The 18,925-nt window shown below is 48.0% G+C and overlaps 2 protein-coding genes across 6 annotated transcripts in view; one reads left to right on the top strand and one right to left on the bottom strand.

The window, feature by feature from the left end:
- B3GALT1 (beta-1,3-galactosyltransferase 1) overlaps nucleotides 1-18,925 on the bottom strand; it is a 354,820-nt gene that overhangs the window by 9,308 nt on the left and 326,587 nt on the right. Inside the window, exon 6 of one of the 5 annotated variants that reach the window (XM_038751646.1) lies at nucleotides 16,590-16,660. The exons of the other annotated variants lie outside the window; for them this stretch is intronic. The gene's annotated coding sequence lies outside the window, so the exon portion shown is untranslated. The remainder of the gene's footprint in view (nucleotides 1-16,589; nucleotides 16,661-18,925) is intronic. 5 annotated transcript variants of the gene reach the window in all.
- Nucleotides 1-18,925, top strand: part of LOC119932080 — a 62,610-nt gene that overhangs the window by 7,729 nt on the left and 35,956 nt on the right. The window contains exon 6 of the mRNA XM_038750893.1: nucleotides 14,506-14,571. Within this exon, the coding sequence (XP_038606821.1) occupies nucleotides 14,506-14,571 (66 nt within the window). The remainder of the gene's footprint in view (nucleotides 1-14,505; nucleotides 14,572-18,925) is intronic.

Genomic DNA, 18,925 nt, shown 5'->3' with positions numbered 1-18,925 from the left:
CCCCTCTCCATCCCCCAGTCTTGCCCCCTTCCCTTCCCCACAGCACCTGTATATATGTATATATGTTTGTACGTATTCATTACTCTATTTTGCTTGTACATATCTATTCTATTTATTTTATTTTGTTAATATGTTTGGTTTTGTTCTCTGTCTACCCCTTCTAGACTGTGAGCCCACTGTTGGGTAGGGACTGTCTCTATATGTTGCCAAATTGTACTTCCCAAGCGCTTAGTACAGTGCTCTGTACATAGTAAGTGATCAATAAATACGATTTATTGATTGATTGATTGCATAGGGTTAGGGCACGGGCCAGGGAGTCACAAGGTTTGCTGCCATTTGTCTGCTGCATAGGGCTAGGGCACGGACCAGGGAGTCACAAGGTTTGCTGCCATTTGTCTCATCCCCCTGGCCTGGAATGCCCTCCCTCTGCCCATCCACCAAGCTAGCTCTCTTCCTCCCTTCGGGGCCCTACTGAGAGCTCACCTCCACCAGGAGGCCTTCCCAGACTGAGCCCCCTCCTTCCTCTCCCCCTCGTCCTCCTCTCCATCCCCTCGTTTTGCCTCCTTCCCTTCCCCACAGCACCTGTATATATGTATATATGTTTGTACATATTTATTACTCTATTTTACTTGTACATATCTATTCTATTTATTTTATTTTGTTAATATGTTTGGTTTTGTTGTCTGTCTACCCCTTCTAGACTGTTAGCCCACTGTTGGGTAGGGACTGTCTGTATATGTTGCCAAATTGTACTTCCCAAGCGCTTAGTACAGTGCTCTGCACATAGTAAGCGATCAATAAATACGATTGATTGATTGATTGCATAGGGTTAGGGCACGGGCCAGTGAGTCACAAGGTTTGCTGCCATTTATCTGCTGCATAGGGTTAGGGAAACGGCCAGGGAGTCACAAGGTTTGCTGCCATTTTTCTCATCCCCCTGGCCTGGAATGTCCTCCCTCTGCCCATCCACCAAGCTAGCTCTCTTCCTCCCTTCGGGGGCCCTACTGAGAGCTCACCTCCTCCAGGAGGCCTTCCCAGACTATGCCCCCTCCTACCTCTCCCCCTCGCCCCCCTCTCCATCTCCCCATCTTGCCTCGGTCCCTTCCCCACAGCACCTGTATATATGTGTATATGTTTGTACATATTTATTACTCTATTTATTTTACTCGTACATATCTATTCTATTTATTTTATTTTGTTAATATGTTTGGTTTTGTTCTCTGTCTACCCCTTCTAGACTGTGAGCCCACTGTTGGGTAGGGACTGTCTCTATATGTTGCCAACTTGTACTTCCCAAGCGCTTAGTACAGTGCTCGGCGCACTGTAAGCACTCAATAAATACGATTGATTGATTGATTGATTGCATAGGGTTAGGGCACGGGCCTGGGAGTCACAACGTTTGCTGCCATTTGTCTGCTGCATAGGGTTAGGGCACGGGCCAGGGAGTCACAAGGTTTGCTACCATGTGTCTGCTGCATAGGGCTAGGGCACGGGCCAGGGAGTCACAAGGTTTGCTGCCATTTGTCTGCTGCATAGGGTTAGGGCACGGGCCAGGGAGTCACAAGGTTTGCTGCCAATTCTCTGCTGCATAGGGTTAGGGCACGGGCCAGGGAGTCACAAGGTTTGCTGCCAATTGTCTCATCCCCCTGGCCTGGAATGCCCTCCTGCCCATCCACCAAGCTAGCTCTCTTCCTCCCTTCAGGGCCCTACTGAGAGCTCACCTCCTCCGGGAGGCCTTCCCAGACTGAGCCCCCTCCTTCCTCTCCCCCTTGTCCCACTCTCCATCCCCCCGTCTTGCCTCCTTCCCTTCCCCACAGCACCTGTATGTATGTGTATATGTTTGTACATATTTATCACTGTATTTTACTTGTACATATCTATTCTATTTATTTTATTTTGTTAATATTTTTGGTTTTGTTCTCTGTCTACCCCTTCTAGACTGTGAGCCCACTGTTGGATAGGGACTGTCTCTATATGTTGCCAACTTGTACTTCCCAAGCGCTTAGTACGGTGCTCTGCACACAGTAAGCGCTCAATAAATACAATTGATTGATTGATTGCATAGGGCTAGGGCATGGGCCTGGGAATCACAAGGTTTGCTGCCATTTGTCTGCTGCATAGGGTTAGGGCACGGGCCAGGGAGTCACAAGGTTTGCTGCCATTTGTCTGCTGCATAGGGTTAGGGCACGGGCCAGGGAGTCACAAGGTTTGCTGCCATTTGTCTCATCCCCCTGGCCTGGAATGCCCTCCTTCTGCCCATCCACCAAGCTAGCTCTCTTCCTCCCTTCGGGGCCCTACTGAGAGCTTACCTCCTCCAGGAGGCCTTCCCAGACTGAGCCCCCTCCTTCCTCTCCCCCTCGTCCCCATCTCCATCCCCCCGTCTTGCCTCCTTCCCTTCCCCACAGCACCTGTATATATGTATATATGTTTGTACATATTTATTACTCTATTTATTTTACTTGTACATATCTATTCTATTTATTTTATTTTGTTAATATGTTTGGTTTTGTTCTCTGTCTACCCCTTCTAGACTTTGAGCCCACTGTTGGGTAGGGACTGTCTCTATATGTTACCAACTTGTACTTCCCAAGCGCTTAGTACAGTGCTCTGCACACAGTAAGTGCTCAATAAATACGATTGATTGATTGATTGGCTGCATAGGGTTAGGGCACGGGCCTGGGAGTCACAAGGTTTTCTGCCATTTGTCTGCTGCATAGGGTTAGGGCACGGGCCAGGGAGTCACAAGGTTTGCTGCCATTTGTCTCATCCCCCTGGCCTGGAATTACCTCCCTCTGCTCATCCACCAAGCTAGCTCTCTTCCTCCCTTCAGGGCCCTACTGAGAGCTCACCTCCTCCAGGAGGCCTTCCCAGATTGGTCCCCCTCCTTCCTCTCCCCCTCCTCCCCCTCTCCATCCCCCCGTCTTGCCTCCGTCCCTTCCCCACAGCACCTGTATATACGTTTATATGTTTGTACATATTTATCACTCTATTTTACTTGTACATATCTATTCTTTTTATTTTATTTTGTTAAAATGTTTGGTTTTGTTCTCTGTCTACCCCTTCTAGACTGTGAGCCCACTGTTGGGTAGGGACTGTCTCTATATTTTACCAACTTGTACTTCCCAAGCGCTTAGTACAGTGCTCTGCACACAGTAAGCGCTCAATAAATACGATTGATTGGCTGCATAGGGTTAGGGCATGGGCCAGGGAGTCACAAGGTTTGCTGCCATTGGTCTGCTGCATAGGGTTAGGGCACGGGCCAGGGAGTCACAAGGTTTGCCGCCATTTGTCTCATCCCCCTGGCCTGGAATGCCCATCCACCAAGCTAGCTCTCTTCCTCCCTTCTGGGCCTTACTGAGAGCTCACCTCCTCCAGGAGGCCTTCCCAGACTGAGCCCCATCCTTCCTCTCGCCCTCTCCATCCCCCCGTCTTTCCTCCTTCCCTTCCCCACAGCACCTGTATATATGTATATATGTTTGTACATATTCATTACTCTATTTTACTTGTACATATCTATTCTATTTATTTTATTTTGTTAATATGTTTGGTTTTGTTCTCTGTCTACCCCTTCTAGACTGTGAGCCCACTGTTGGGTAGGGACTGTCTCTATGTGTTGCCAAATTGTACTTCCCAAGCGCTTAGTACAGTGCTCTGTACATAGTAAGTGATCAATAAATACGATTTATTGATTGATTGATTGCGTAGGGTTAGGGCAGGGGCCTGGGAGTCACAAGGTTTGCTGCCATTTGTCTGCTGCATAGGGTTAAGGCACGGGCCAGTGAGTCACAAGGTTTGCTGCCATTTGTCTGCTGCATAGGGTTAGGGAATGGGCCAGGGAGTCACAAGGTTTGCTCCCATTTGTCTCATCCCCCTGGCCTGGAATGCCCTCCCTCTGCCCATCCACCAAGCTAGCTCTCTTCCTCCATTCGGGGCCCTACTGAGAGCTCACCTCCTCCAGGAGGCCTTTCCAGACTGAGCCCCCTCCTTCCTCTCGCCCTCGTCCCCCTCTCCATCCCCCCGTCTTGCCTCCTTCCCTTCCCCACAGCACCTGTATACATGTATATATGTTTGTACATATTTATTACTCTATTTTACTTGTACATATCTATTCTATTTAATTAATTTTGTCAATATGTTTGGTTTTGTTCTCTGTCTACCCCTTCTAGACTGTGAGCCCACTGTTGGGTAGGGACGGTCTCTATATGTTGCCAACATGTAGTTCCCAAGCGCTTAGTACAGTGCTCTGCACACAGTAAGTGCTCAATAAATACGACTCATTGATTGATTGATTGCATAGGGTTAGGGCATGGGCCTGGGAGTCACAAGGTTTGCTGCCATTTGTCTGCTGCATTAGGGTTAGGGCACGGGCCAGGGAGTCACAAGGTTCACTGCCATTTGTCTCATCCCCCTGACCTGGAATGCCCTCCCTCTGCCCATCCACCAAGCTAGCTCTCTTCCTCCCTTCGGGGCCCTACTGAGAGCTCACCTCCTCCAGGAGGCCTTCCCAGACTGAGCCCCCTCCTTCCTCTCCTCCTCATCCCCCTCTCCATCCCCCCGTCTTGCCTCCTTCCCTTCCCCACAGCACCTGTATATATGTATATATGTTTGTACATATTTGTTACTCTATTTATTTTACTTGTACATATCTATTCTATTTGTTTTGTTAATATGATTGGTTTTGTTCTCTGTCTCTCCCTTCTAGACTGTGAGCCCATTGTTGGGTAGGGACGGTCTCTATATGTTGCCCACTTGTACTTCCCAAGCACTTAGTACAGTGCTCTGCACACAGTAAGTGCTCAATAAATACGATTGATTGATTGCATAGGGTTAGGGCACGGGCCTGGGAGTCACAAGGTTTGCTGCCATTTGTCTGCTGCATAGGGTTAGGGCACGGGCCTGGGAGTCACAAGGTTTGCTGCCATTTGTCTGCTGCATAGGGCTAGGGCACGGACCAGGGAGTCACAAGGTTTGCTGCCATTTGTCTCATCCCTCTGGCCTGGAATGCCCCCCCTCTGCCCATCCACCAAGCTAGCTCTCTTCCTCCCTCCTGGGCCCTACTGAGAGCTCACCTCCTCCAGGAGGCCTTCCCAGACTGAGCCCCCTCCTTCCTCTCCTCCTCATCCCCCTCTCCATCCCCCCGTCTTGCCTCCTTCCCTTCCCCACAGCACCTGTATATATGTATATATGTTTGTACATATTTATTACTCTATTTATTTTACTTGTACATATCTATTCTATTTGTTTTGTTAATATGATTGGTTTTGTTCTCTGTCTCCCCCTTCTAGACTGTGAGCCCATTGTTGGGTAGGGACGGTCTCTATATGTTGCCCACTTGTACTTCCCAAGCACTTAGTACAGTGCTCTGCACACAGTAAGTGCTCAATAAATACGATTGATTGATTGCATAGGGTTAGGGCACGGGCCTGGGAGTCACAAGGTTTGCTGCCATTTGTCTGCTGCATAGGGTTAGGGCACGGGCCTGGGAGTCACAAGGTTTGCTGCCATTTGTCTGCTGCATAGGGCTAGGGCACGGACCAGGGAGTCACAAGGTTTGCTGCCATTTGTCTCATCCCTCTGGCCTGGAATGCCCCCCCTCTGCCCATCCACCAAGCTAGCTCTCTTCCTCCCTCCTGGGCCCTACTGAGAGCTCACCTCCTCCAGGAGGCCTTCCCAGACTGAGCCCCCTCCTTCCTCTCCTCCTCATCCCCCTCTCCATCCCCCCGTCTCGCCTCCTTCCCTTCCCCACAGCACCTGTATATATGTATATATGTTTGTACATATTTATTACTCTATTTATTTTACTTGTACATATCTATTCTATTTGTTTTGTTAATATGATTGGTTTTGTTCTCTGTCTCCCCCTTCTAGACTGTGAGCCCATTGTTGGGTAGGGACGGTCTCTATATGTTGCCCACTTGTACTTCCCAAGCACTTAGTACAGTGCTCTGCACACAGTAAGTGCTCAATAAATACGATTGATTGATTGCATAGGGTTAGGGCACGGGTCTGGGAGTCACAAGGTTTGCTGCCATTTGTCTGCTGCATAGGGTTAGGGCACGGGCCTGGGAGTCACAAGGTTTGCTGCCATTTGTCTGCTGCATAGGGCTAGGGCACAGACCAGGGAGTCACAAGGTTTGCTGCCATTTGTCTCATCCCTCTGGCCTGGAATGCCCCCCCTCTGCCCATCCACCAAGCTAGCTCTCTTCCTCCCTCCTGGGCCCTACTGAGAGCTCACCTCCTCCAGGAGGCCTTCCCAGACAGAGCCCCCTCCTTCCTCTCCACCTCGTCCCCCTCTCCATCCCCCCGTCTCGCCTCCTTCCCTTCCCCACAGCACCTGTATATATGTATATATGTTTGTACATATTTATTACTCTATTTTACTTGTACATATCTATTCTATTTATTTTATTTTGTTAATATGTTTAGTTTTGTTCTCTGTCTAGCCCTTCTAGACTGTGAGGCCACTTTTGGGTAGGGATGGTCTCTATATGTTACCAACTTGTACTTCCCAAGTGCTTAGTACAGTGCTCGCCACACAGTAAGCGCTCAATAAATACAATTGATTGATTGATTGATTGCATAGGGTTAGGGCACGGGCCTGGGAGGCACAAAGTTTGTTGCCATTTGTCTGCTGCATAGGGTTAGGGCACGGGCCAGGGACTCACAAGGTTTGCTGCCATTTGTCTCATCCCCCTGGCCTGGAATGCCCTCCTTCTGCCCATCCACCAAGCTAGCTCTCTTCCTCCCTTCAGGGCCCTACTGAGAGCTCACCTCCTCTGGGAGGTCTTCCCAGACTGAGCCCCGTCCTTCCTCTCCCCCTCGTCCCACTCTCCATCCCCCCGTCTTGCCTCCTTCCCTTCCCCACAGCACCTGTATGTATGTGTATATGTTTGTACATATTTATCACTGTATTTATTTTACTTGTACATATCTATTCTATTTCTTTTATTTTGTTAATATGTTTGGTTTTTGTTTTCTGTCTACCCCTTCTAGACTGTGAGACCACTGTTGGGTAGGGACTGTCTCTATATGTTGCCAACTTGTACTTCCCAAGCGCTTAGTACAGTGCTCTGCACACAGTAAGGGCTCAATAAATACGATTGATTGATTGATTGATTGCATAGGGTTAGGGCACGGGCCTGGGAGTCACAACGTTTGCTGACATTTGTCTGCTGCATAGGGTTAGGGCACGGGCCTGGGAGTCACAAGGTTTGCTGCCATTTGTCTGCTGCATAGGGTTAGGGCACGGGCCAGGGAGTCACAAGGTTTGCTGCCATTGGTCTGCTGCATAGGGTTAGGGCACGGGCCAGGGAGTCACAAGGTTTGCTGCCATTTGTCTCATCCCCCTGGCCTGGAATGCCCTCCCTCTGCCCATCCACCAAGCTAGCTCTCTTCCTCCCTTCGGGGCCCTACTGAGAGCTCACCTCCTCCAGGAGGCCTTCCCAGACTGAGCCCCCTCCTTCCTCTCCCCCTCGTCCCCATCTCCATCCCCCCATCTTGCCTCCTTCCCTTCCCCACAGCACCTGTATATATGTGTATATGTTTGTACATATTTATCACTCTATTTTACTTGTACATATCTATTCTATTTATTTTATTTTGTTAATATGTTTGGTTTTGTTCTCTGTCTACCCCTTCTAGACTGTGAGCCCTCTATTGGGTAGGGACTGTCTCCATATGTTGCCAACTTGTACTTCCCAAGCGCTTATTACAGTGCTCTGCACACAGTAAGTGCTCAATAAATACGATTGATTGATTGGCTGCATAGGGTTAGGGCATGGGCCAGGGAGTCACAAGGTTTGCTACCATTTGGCTGCTGCATAGGGTTAGGGCACGGACCAGGGAGTCACAAGGTTTGCTGCCATTTGTCTCATCCCCCGGCCTGGACTGCCCTCCCTCTGCCCATCCACCAAGCTAGCTCTCTTCCTCCCTTCGGGGCCCTACTGAGAGCTCACCTCCTCCAGGAGGCCTTCCCAGACTGAGCCCCCTCCTTCCTCTCCCCCTCACCCCCCTCTCCATCCCCCGTCTTGCCACCTTCCCTTCCCACAGCACCTGTATATATGTATATATGTTTGTACATATTTATTACTCTATTTATTTTACTTGTACATATCTATTCTATTTATTTTATTTTGTTAATATGTTTGGTTTTGTTCTCTGTCTACCCCTTCTAGACTGTGAGCCCACTGTTGGGTAGGGACTGTCTCTATGTGTTGCCAAATTGTACTTCCCAAGCGCTTAGTACAGTGCTCTGTACATAGTAAGTGATCAATAAATACGATTTATTGATTGATTGATTGCGTAGGGTTAGGGCAGGGGCCTGGGAGTCACAAGGTTTGCTGCCATTTGTCTGCTGCATAGGGTTAAGGCACGGGCCAGTGAGTCACAAGGTTTGCTGCCATTTGTCTGCTGCATAGGGTTAGGGAATGGGCCAGGGAGTCACAAGGTTTGCTCCCATTTGTCTCATCCCCCTGGCCTGGAATGCCCTCCCTCTGCCCATCCACCAAGCTAGCTCTCTTCCTCCATTCGGGGCCCTACTGAGAGCTCACCTCCTCCAGGAGGCCTTTCCAGACTGAGCCCCCTCCTTCCTCTCGCCCTCGTCCCCCTCTCCATCCCCCCGTCTTGCCTCCTTCCCTTCCCCACAGCACCTGTATACATGTATATATGTTTGTACATATTTATTACTCTATTTTACTTGTACATATCTATTCTATTTAATTAATTTTGTCAATATGTTTGGTTTTGTTCTCTGTCTACCCCTTCTAGACTGTGAGCCCACTGTTGGGTAGGGACGGTCTCTATATGTTGCCAACATGTAGTTCCCAAGCGCTTAGTACAGTGCTCTGCACACAGTAAGTGCTCAATAAATACGACTCATTGATTGATTGATTGCATAGGGTTAGGGCATGGGCCTGGGAGTCACAAGGTTTGCTGCCATTTGTCTGCTGCATTAGGGTTAGGGCACGGGCCAGGGAGTCACAAGGTTCACTGCCATTTGTCTCATCCCCCTGACCTGGAATGCCCTCCCTCTGCCCATCCACCAAGCTAGCTCTCTTCCTCCCTTCGGGGCCCTACTGAGAGCTCACCTCCTCCAGGAGGCCTTCCCAGACTGAGCCCCCTCCTTCCTCTCCTCCTCATCCCCCTCTCCATCCCCCCGTCTTGCCTCCTTCCCTTCCCCACAGCACCTGTATATATGTATATATGTTTGTACATATTTGTTACTCTATTTATTTTACTTGTACATATCTATTCTATTTGTTTTGTTAATATGATTGGTTTTGTTCTCTGTCTCTCCCTTCTAGACTGTGAGCCCATTGTTGGGTAGGGACGGTCTCTATATGTTGCCCACTTGTACTTCCCAAGCACTTAGTACAGTGCTCTGCACACAGTAAGTGCTCAATAAATACGATTGATTGATTGCATAGGGTTAGGGCACGGGCCTGGGAGTCACAAGGTTTGCTGCCATTTGTCTGCTGCATAGGGTTAGGGCACGGGCCTGGGAGTCACAAGGTTTGCTGCCATTTGTCTGCTGCATAGGGCTAGGGCACGGACCAGGGAGTCACAAGGTTTGCTGCCATTTGTCTCATCCCTCTGGCCTGGAATGCCCCCCCTCTGCCCATCCACCAAGCTAGCTCTCTTCCTCCCTCCTGGGCCCTACTGAGAGCTCACCTCCTCCAGGAGGCCTTCCCAGACTGAGCCCCCTCCTTCCTCTCCTCCTCATCCCCCTCTCCATCCCCCCGTCTTGCCTCCTTCCCTTCCCCACAGCACCTGTATATATGTATATATGTTTGTACATATTTATTACTCTATTTATTTTACTTGTACATATCTATTCTATTTGTTTTGTTAATATGATTGGTTTTGTTCTCTGTCTCCCCCTTCTAGACTGTGAGCCCATTGTTGGGTAGGGACGGTCTCTATATGTTGCCCACTTGTACTTCCCAAGCACTTAGTACAGTGCTCTGCACACAGTAAGTGCTCAATAAATACGATTGATTGATTGCATAGGGTTAGGGCACGGGCCTGGGAGTCACAAGGTTTGCTGCCATTTGTCTGCTGCATAGGGTTAGGGCACGGGCCTGGGAGTCACAAGGTTTGCTGCCATTTGTCTGCTGCATAGGGCTAGGGCACGGACCAGGGAGTCACAAGGTTTGCTGCCATTTGTCTCATCCCTCTGGCCTGGAATGCCCCCCCTCTGCCCATCCACCAAGCTAGCTCTCTTCCTCCCTCCTGGGCCCTACTGAGAGCTCACCTCCTCCAGGAGGCCTTCCCAGACTGAGCCCCCTCCTTCCTCTCCTCCTCATCCCCCTCTCCATCCCCCCGTCTCGCCTCCTTCCCTTCCCCACAGCACCTGTATATATGTATATATGTTTGTACATATTTATTACTCTATTTATTTTACTTGTACATATCTATTCTATTTGTTTTGTTAATATGATTGGTTTTGTTCTCTGTCTCCCCCTTCTAGACTGTGAGCCCATTGTTGGGTAGGGACGGTCTCTATATGTTGCCCACTTGTACTTCCCAAGCACTTAGTACAGTGCTCTGCACACAGTAAGTGCTCAATAAATACGATTGATTGATTGCATAGGGTTAGGGCACGGGTCTGGGAGTCACAAGGTTTGCTGCCATTTGTCTGCTGCATAGGGTTAGGGCACGGGCCTGGGAGTCACAAGGTTTGCTGCCATTTGTCTGCTGCATAGGGCTAGGGCACAGACCAGGGAGTCACAAGGTTTGCTGCCATTTGTCTCATCCCTCTGGCCTGGAATGCCCCCCCTCTGCCCATCCACCAAGCTAGCTCTCTTCCTCCCTCCTGGGCCCTACTGAGAGCTCACCTCCTCCAGGAGGCCTTCCCAGACAGAGCCCCCTCCTTCCTCTCCACCTCGTCCCCCTCTCCATCCCCCCGTCTCGCCTCCTTCCCTTCCCCACAGCACCTGTATATATGTATATATGTTTGTACATATTTATTACTCTATTTTACTTGTACATATCTATTCTATTTATTTTATTTTGTTAATATGTTTAGTTTTGTTCTCTGTCTAGCCCTTCTAGACTGTGAGGCCACTTTTGGGTAGGGATGGTCTCTATATGTTACCAACTTGTACTTCCCAAGTGCTTAGTACAGTGCTCGCCACACAGTAAGCGCTCAATAAATACAATTGATTGATTGATTGATTGCATAGGGTTAGGGCACGGGCCTGGGAGGCACAAAGTTTGTTGCCATTTGTCTGCTGCATAGGGTTAGGGCACGGGCCAGGGACTCACAAGGTTTGCTGCCATTTGTCTCATCCCCCTGGCCTGGAATGCCCTCCTTCTGCCCATCCACCAAGCTAGCTCTCTTCCTCCCTTCAGGGCCCTACTGAGAGCTCACCTCCTCTGGGAGGTCTTCCCAGACTGAGCCCCGTCCTTCCTCTCCCCCTCGTCCCACTCTCCATCCCCCCGTCTTGCCTCCTTCCCTTCCCCACAGCACCTGTATGTATGTGTATATGTTTGTACATATTTATCACTGTATTTATTTTACTTGTACATATCTATTCTATTTCTTTTATTTTGTTAATATGTTTGGTTTTTGTTTTCTGTCTACCCCTTCTAGACTGTGAGACCACTGTTGGGTAGGGACTGTCTCTATATGTTGCCAACTTGTACTTCCCAAGCGCTTAGTACAGTGCTCTGCACACAGTAAGGGCTCAATAAATACGATTGATTGATTGATTGATTGCATAGGGTTAGGGCACGGGCCTGGGAGTCACAACGTTTGCTGACATTTGTCTGCTGCATAGGGTTAGGGCACGGGCCTGGGAGTCACAAGGTTTGCTGCCATTTGTCTGCTGCATAGGGTTAGGGCACGGGCCAGGGAGTCACAAGGTTTGCTGCCATTGGTCTGCTGCATAGGGTTAGGGCACGGGCCAGGGAGTCACAAGGTTTGCTGCCATTTGTCTCATCCCCCTGGCCTGGAATGCCCTCCCTCTGCCCATCCACCAAGCTAGCTCTCTTCCTCCCTTCGGGGCCCTACTGAGAGCTCACCTCCTCCAGGAGGCCTTCCCAGACTGAGCCCCCTCCTTCCTCTCCCCCTCGTCCCCATCTCCATCCCCCCATCTTGCCTCCTTCCCTTCCCCACAGCACCTGTATATATGTGTATATGTTTGTACATATTTATCACTCTATTTTACTTGTACATATCTATTCTATTTATTTTATTTTGTTAATATGTTTGGTTTTGTTCTCTGTCTACCCCTTCTAGACTGTGAGCCCTCTATTGGGTAGGGACTGTCTCCATATGTTGCCAACTTGTACTTCCCAAGCGCTTATTACAGTGCTCTGCACACAGTAAGTGCTCAATAAATACGATTGATTGATTGGCTGCATAGGGTTAGGGCATGGGCCAGGGAGTCACAAGGTTTGCTACCATTTGGCTGCTGCATAGGGTTAGGGCACGGACCAGGGAGTCACAAGGTTTGCTGCCATTTGTCTCATCCCCCGGCCTGGACTGCCCTCCCTCTGCCCATCCACCAAGCTAGCTCTCTTCCTCCCTTCGGGGCCCTACTGAGAGCTCACCTCCTCCAGGAGGCCTTCCCAGACTGAGCCCCCGCCTTCCTCTCCCCCTCACCCCCCCTCTCCATCCCCCGTCTTGCCACCTTCCCTTCCCACAGCACCTGTATATATGTATATATGTTTGTACATATTTATTACTCTATTTATTTTACTTGTACATATCTATTCTATTTATTTTATTTTGTTAATATGTTTGGTTTTGTTCTTTGTCTACCCCTTCTAGACTGTGAGCCCACTGTTGGGTAGGGACGGTCTCTATATGTTGCCAACTTGCACTTCCCAAGCGCTTAGCACAGTGGTCTGCACACAGTAAGCGCTCAATAAATATGATTGATTGCGTAGGGTTAGGGCACGGGCCTGGGAGTCACAAGGTTTGCTGCCATTTGTCTGCTGCATAGGGTTAGGGCACGGGCCAGGGAGTCACAAGGTTTGCTGCCATTTGTCTGCTGCATAGGGTTTGGGCACTGGCCAGGGAGTCACAATGTTTGCTGCCATTTGTCTCATCCCCCTGGCCTGGAATGCCCTCCCTCTGCCCATCCACCAAGCTAGCTGTCTTCCTCCCTTCGGGTCCCTACTGAGAGCTCACCTCCTCCAGGAGGCCCCCCTGACTGAGCTCCCTCCTTCCTCTCCCCCTCGTGCCCCTCTCCATCCCCCCATCTTGCCTCCTTCCCTTCCCCACAGCACCTGTATATATGTATATATGTTTGTACATATTTATTACTCTATTTTACTTGTACATATCTATTCTATTTATTTTATTTTGTTAATATGTTTGGTTTTGTTCTCTGTCTACCCCTTCTAGACTGTGAGCCCACTGTTGGGTAGGGACTGTCTCTATATGTTACCAACTTGTACTTCCCAAGTGCTTAGTACAGTGCTCGGCACACAGTAAGCGCTCAATAAGTACGATTGATTGATGATTGATTGATTGCATAGGGTTAGGGCATGGGCCAGGGAGTCACAAGGTTTGCTGCCATTTGTCTGCTGCATAGGGTTAGGGCATGGGCCAGGGAGTCACAATGTTTGCTGCCATTTGTCAGCTGCATAGGGTTAGGGCACAGGCCTGGGAGTCACAAGGTTTGCTGCCATTTGTCTGCTGCATAGGGCTAGGGCACGGGCCAGGGAGTCACAAGGTTTGCTGCCATTTGTCTCATCCCCCTGGCCTGGAATGCCCTCCCTCTGCCCATCCACCCAGCTAGCTCTCTTCCTCCTTTTGGGGCCCTATTGAGAGCTCACCTCCTCCAGGAGGCCTTCCCAGACTGAGCCCCCTCCTTCCTCTCCCCCTCACCCCCCTCTCCATCCCCCGTCTTGCCTCCTTCCCTTCCCCACAGCACCGGTATATATGTGTGTGAGCCCACTGTTGGGTAGGGACTGTCTCTATATGTTACCAACTTGTACTTCCCAACTGCTTAGTACAGTGCTCTGCACACAGTAAGCGCTCAATAAATACAATTGATTGATTGATTGCATAGGGTTAGGGCACGGGCCTGGGAGTCACAAGGTTTGCTGCTAAGGCACAAAGAAGCGCCCAAGGTCACACAGCAGAGCGGTAACGGAGCCGGGGTGAGAAGCCAGGTCCCTCTGACCACGAGCACTAGACCAATCTGCTTCCCTCTCCTAAGCGCTTAGTACAGTGCTCTGCACTCAGTAAGACCTCAGTAAATAGAACCGATTGAGACTGTGAGCCCCATGTGGGAGGGGGACTGGGTCCAAACTGATTATCTCATGTATCTACCCCAGGCTCAGCAGAAAGTACAGGCTTACAAAATACCCCCTTTAAGGTTATCTTTATAAGCTCATCTGTAGACTGTGAGCTCGCTGTGGGAGGGAGCATGTCTACCAACTCTATTCTGTTGTCCTCTCCCAGGTGCTTAATATTAATACAGTGCTCTGCACACAGTAAGTGCTCAAAAAATACCACTGATTGACTGATTGATTGATTGATGGCTTTAGGATCAACTGAACAATTTCCAAAAGCTGACACAGAAGCTCCACATTGCCAATGAAGACATCGAGGCGGTAAGTGGAGAAACAGGCTCCGAGTCATTAATAGGGAAAAGATAATAATAATAATAATAATAATAATAATGATGGCATTTATTAAGCGCTTACTATGTGCAAAGCACTGTTCTAAGCGCTGGGGAGGTTACAAGGTGATCAGGTTGTCCCACGTGGGGCTCACAGTCTTAATCCCCATTTTACAGATGAGGGAACTGAGGCACAGAGAAGTTAAGTGACTTGCCCAAAGTCACACAGCTGACAATTGGCGGAGCCGGGGTTTGAACCCATGACCTCTGACTCCAAAGCCCGGGATCTTTTCCACTGAGCCACAGGGAGAATCTTTTCATTTTGATAAGGCCCCTCGGGAGGAATCCGTACTGTGAAAATAAGGAGCCCTCTTAACCTCCTCTTTCTTCGTGTGACTGTTTAATGATGTAAAATTCCTAGCTGCAAAAAAGCTGTTTTTTTATGGCATTTGTTAAGCACTTACTGTGTGCCAGACACTGTTCTAAGCACTGAGGTAGATGCAAGGTAATCAGGTGGACACAGTCCAGGTCCATCATCCGGCTCGCAGTCTTCATCCCCATTTTCCTAATGAGGTCACCGAGGCCCAGAGGAGTCAAGTGACTTCCCCAAGGTCACGTAGCAGACAAGTGGCAGAGCCCGGATGAGACCCAGGTCCTTCTGACTCCAAGGCCCGGGCTCTATAAAATAATAATAATAATGACTGTGAGCTCCTTGAGGGCAGGGATTGTGTATACCAACTCTATTGTACTGTAGTCACCCAAGCACTTAGTACAGTGCTCTGCACACACAGGAAGTGCTCAACCAGTACTATTGATTGATCACAAATTCCCAAAGCAGTGTTCTTTCCCCTAGACCAAGGCTTATGAGTGAAAGAATGAAGTAGGGTCTGTTCACAAATTTGCAAAATTTGATTGTCACACTTGCGTGCCGTGCGAAAGGGCTCCATTCCCTGAGCAGAAGATTCCTAATCAGGAGGGGATCCACCAGCTTTCTCTTATTTAGGAAAGAAAAATGAAGGGAGGTCCAAAAGTAAAGGGGTTTGACAACCAGAGCTGCTTCTACTGGAGAGAGACAGGCAGGGATTTGCCCATCTGGGGAAAATTCCCACACAAGGCCTTTCCAACTAAGAAGTCATGTGGTCTAGTGGAAAGAGCCCAGGCCTAGGAGTCAGAGGACCTGGGTTCTAATCCTGTGCCAGGCACTGTACTAAGTGCTGGATTAGATACAAGATAATAGGGTTGTACATAGCCCCTGTCCCACATCAGGCTAACAGTCATAATCCCCATTTTACAGGTGAGGTAACTGAGGCACAGAGAAGTGAAGTGATTTGCCCAAGGCCACACAGCAGACAAGTGATGGAGCCAGGACTAGAACCCAGGTCCTCTAATACGTAGGCCTGTGCCCAACACCACCCTTGTGGGAAATCTGAATTCTGAAGGGTAGTAATAATAATAATAATAATAATAATAATAATAATAATAATAATAATGACATTTGTTAAGCACTTACTATGTGCAAAGCACTGTTCTAAGCGCTGGGGGGGATACAAGGTGATCAGGTTGTCCTACATGGGGCTCACAGTCTTAATCCTCATTTTACAGATGAGGGAACTGAGGCTCAGAGAAGTTAAGTGATTTGCCCAAGGTCACACAGCAGACATGTGGCAGAGCTGGGATTTGAACCCATGACCTCTGACTCCAAAGCCCGTGCTCTTTCCACTGAGCCATAATTTGTCCTGGAGAGAACAGTAGCTGCAAGTAAGTAAAACTGAGTATTCACTGTCACTCATGCACTGACTTCCACTCATATTTATTGAGTGATTACGGTGTGCAGAGCACTGTACTATGTGCTTGGGAGAATATAGTATAACAACTGGCAGACATGTTCCCTGCCATAAGGAGCTTATAGTCTTAAGGGGGCGAGAGACATTAATTCCAGAGAAGCAAAATGGGACTGCTGTATCTCAGTTTCCCAATCTGTAGAATAAGAATAATAATAAGTATCCATACCTTATGGAAATCCATCAATATTCACTTTGAGCTGTTCAAACAAACATTTTCTGTGTGGTCGAACCAGCCTACTATTTCGGTATGGAAAACAACAACAACAACAGAGACATTTCTCTTGTTAGAGGGAATTACTGTTCATTTTTCATTGTTTGCTACCTAGGACTAGAGTGTGAGAGATGGAGACTTTCTTGCTGTAGCAGAATTCTGTTTTCATTCAAATCGTAAACATGCAGGAAAGGTGAAGGGAGTGAGTCAGCTGGAGACCTCTGAAGAGGGGGCAGAATGTGCCATCAACTCAAACTCTCCTGGGGCTTCTTCCAGCCTTTCAGGCTGATTTCATTTTCTGTTTAATGGGCAAGCTCATGTATTAGTATAATAGAACGTTGCACATTTAAAAATGTGTCATTCCCTTTAACAGCTCTACACAACGGCAGACACTGATGACACATTAACTTGTCATCCATTAAATACAAATCCCTTCAAATAGAAACATTCGACAAGAACACTTAAAAGATTGTATTCCTGGGGGCTTTGCTGCAGAGCTGATTTTCTCATCCTCTGACTTCTTCACTAACTCTCCCTCTTCACCTCTCACAGAGTTGATGGGCTAGGTTTTTCCATCCCAAAAGCATTTATTTCAACTTGAAATCATCCAGTGAACTCACTGCTACTTTAAAATAACTCAACTCTGAGAATGCATATGCCATATTCCCTATTTGTAATAATTTCTTCCTTTAAAGGAACTGTTGAATAGAACTAAATCTATTTTATTGTGCTCTACACATAGAAAACACTCAATAAATACCATTGGTCAATTGATAGATACAGTATTAGCCTCACTTCTCACACAAAGTCAGGCAGAGACAATTCTTCCATCTTGCTTTTCTCATATTTCTTTGACATAGGAACACAAACTAGATGACTTTTGCTGCATCCACAACAGAACGTCAGCCCTTCCTCACCTGTCAGTTATTCAGGTTCTTTGCTTTCCATCAGGGCACTTTAGGCAGGTAAGCACCTTGGTTTGCCATCATCTACAAACTTCTTACCAAATACAGGTAGGAAAGAGCACAAGCCTGGGAGTCAGAGGACATGGGATCTAATTCCAGCTCTGCCATGCCATGTGACCTTGGGCAAGTCACTTAACTTCTCTGTGCCTCAGTTACCTCATCTGTAAAATGGGGATAAAGACTATGAGCCCCATATGGGGCAGGTGTGTCCAACCTGATTATCCTGTATATATCCCAGCATTTAGAACAGTGAGTGGCACATAGTAAGTACTTACATACCATAATTATTAAGTATTATTATTAGGTAGCTTTTAATCCACATCCAGGAAAAGAGCAGAACAGGGTCAGATAAAGGAGATGTGGGTCCAGCCCCTTGAAGGATTACAGGAAATAAATAGTTCAAAAAAGAGCCACCAACTACTGCTTCTATTAGCTATTCCCTAACTATGCTGCTAGACTGTAAATTCCTTGAAGGCAGGGATTGTGTCTACTTACTCAATTGTATCTGCTTGTTCAATTGCACTCTTCCAAGTGCTTAGTAGTGCTCTGCATTCAGCACTCAATACTTCTGACAAATAGATTAAGAGCAAGAGAGCAGCAAATGGTGGTGTGACAACTACCCAAACTCCCGTGATAGGCACAGATGCTTAAGGGCAGTGCACTGGCAATTGCTGTTTTGAAATGATCTGAATGTTTAGAAACATTCTGTTGGGTAGGGACCGTCTCTATATGTTGCCAACTTGTACTTCCCAAGCGCTTAGTACAGTGCTCTGCACACAGTAAGCGCTCAATAAATACGATTGAATGAATGAGTGAAATAAAAGGGAGGTCAAGAACCCCAAGTTATCATATAGTTTCTTCATGTCAATTAACTATCTTTAAGGTGAAAACAATGGTGATGATGAAAATGAAAACAAAAGAATGAGCTAGCTTAGATAGTTAGCCCCCAAATTCTGAGAGGACAGTCAGCTGATTCAAATGGCATCAGTAGAACAGAAACACTTGGGGAGAGTGTTCTGTTTTCCAACTCTTGCCTGACCAGTTAGTTACCTGAGTGAAATCAAAAGATCTTCTTTCCAGGGAAAAAACACAAAAGGATTCAGAGCACCAAAGGCCAGGAGTTCTAGAAAGCTGTGTAAATTTGGAGGGCTGTTATCTGGCTGCAGGTTCTCGTGCATTTTCCCACCATTATACTTATGTTCCAAATAAGCAGAGAGGAAGAAATAAAGTGCTATTAATGCCGGATAATGGCCCTTGTAAAAAAAGAATTTCATAAGCCATTATGCTACGCAGCGTGGAACTTGTTATCTCTCCAAACGTTAAATG

Source organism: Tachyglossus aculeatus, chromosome 9 (genome assembly GCF_015852505.1).
Source record: "Tachyglossus aculeatus isolate mTacAcu1 chromosome 9, mTacAcu1.pri, whole genome shotgun sequence".
Classification (NCBI taxonomy): domain Eukaryota; kingdom Metazoa; phylum Chordata; class Mammalia; order Monotremata; family Tachyglossidae; genus Tachyglossus; species Tachyglossus aculeatus.
Note: the sequence above shows the minus strand (reverse complement) of the source record. Positions and strands in the feature narration are given on the sequence as shown.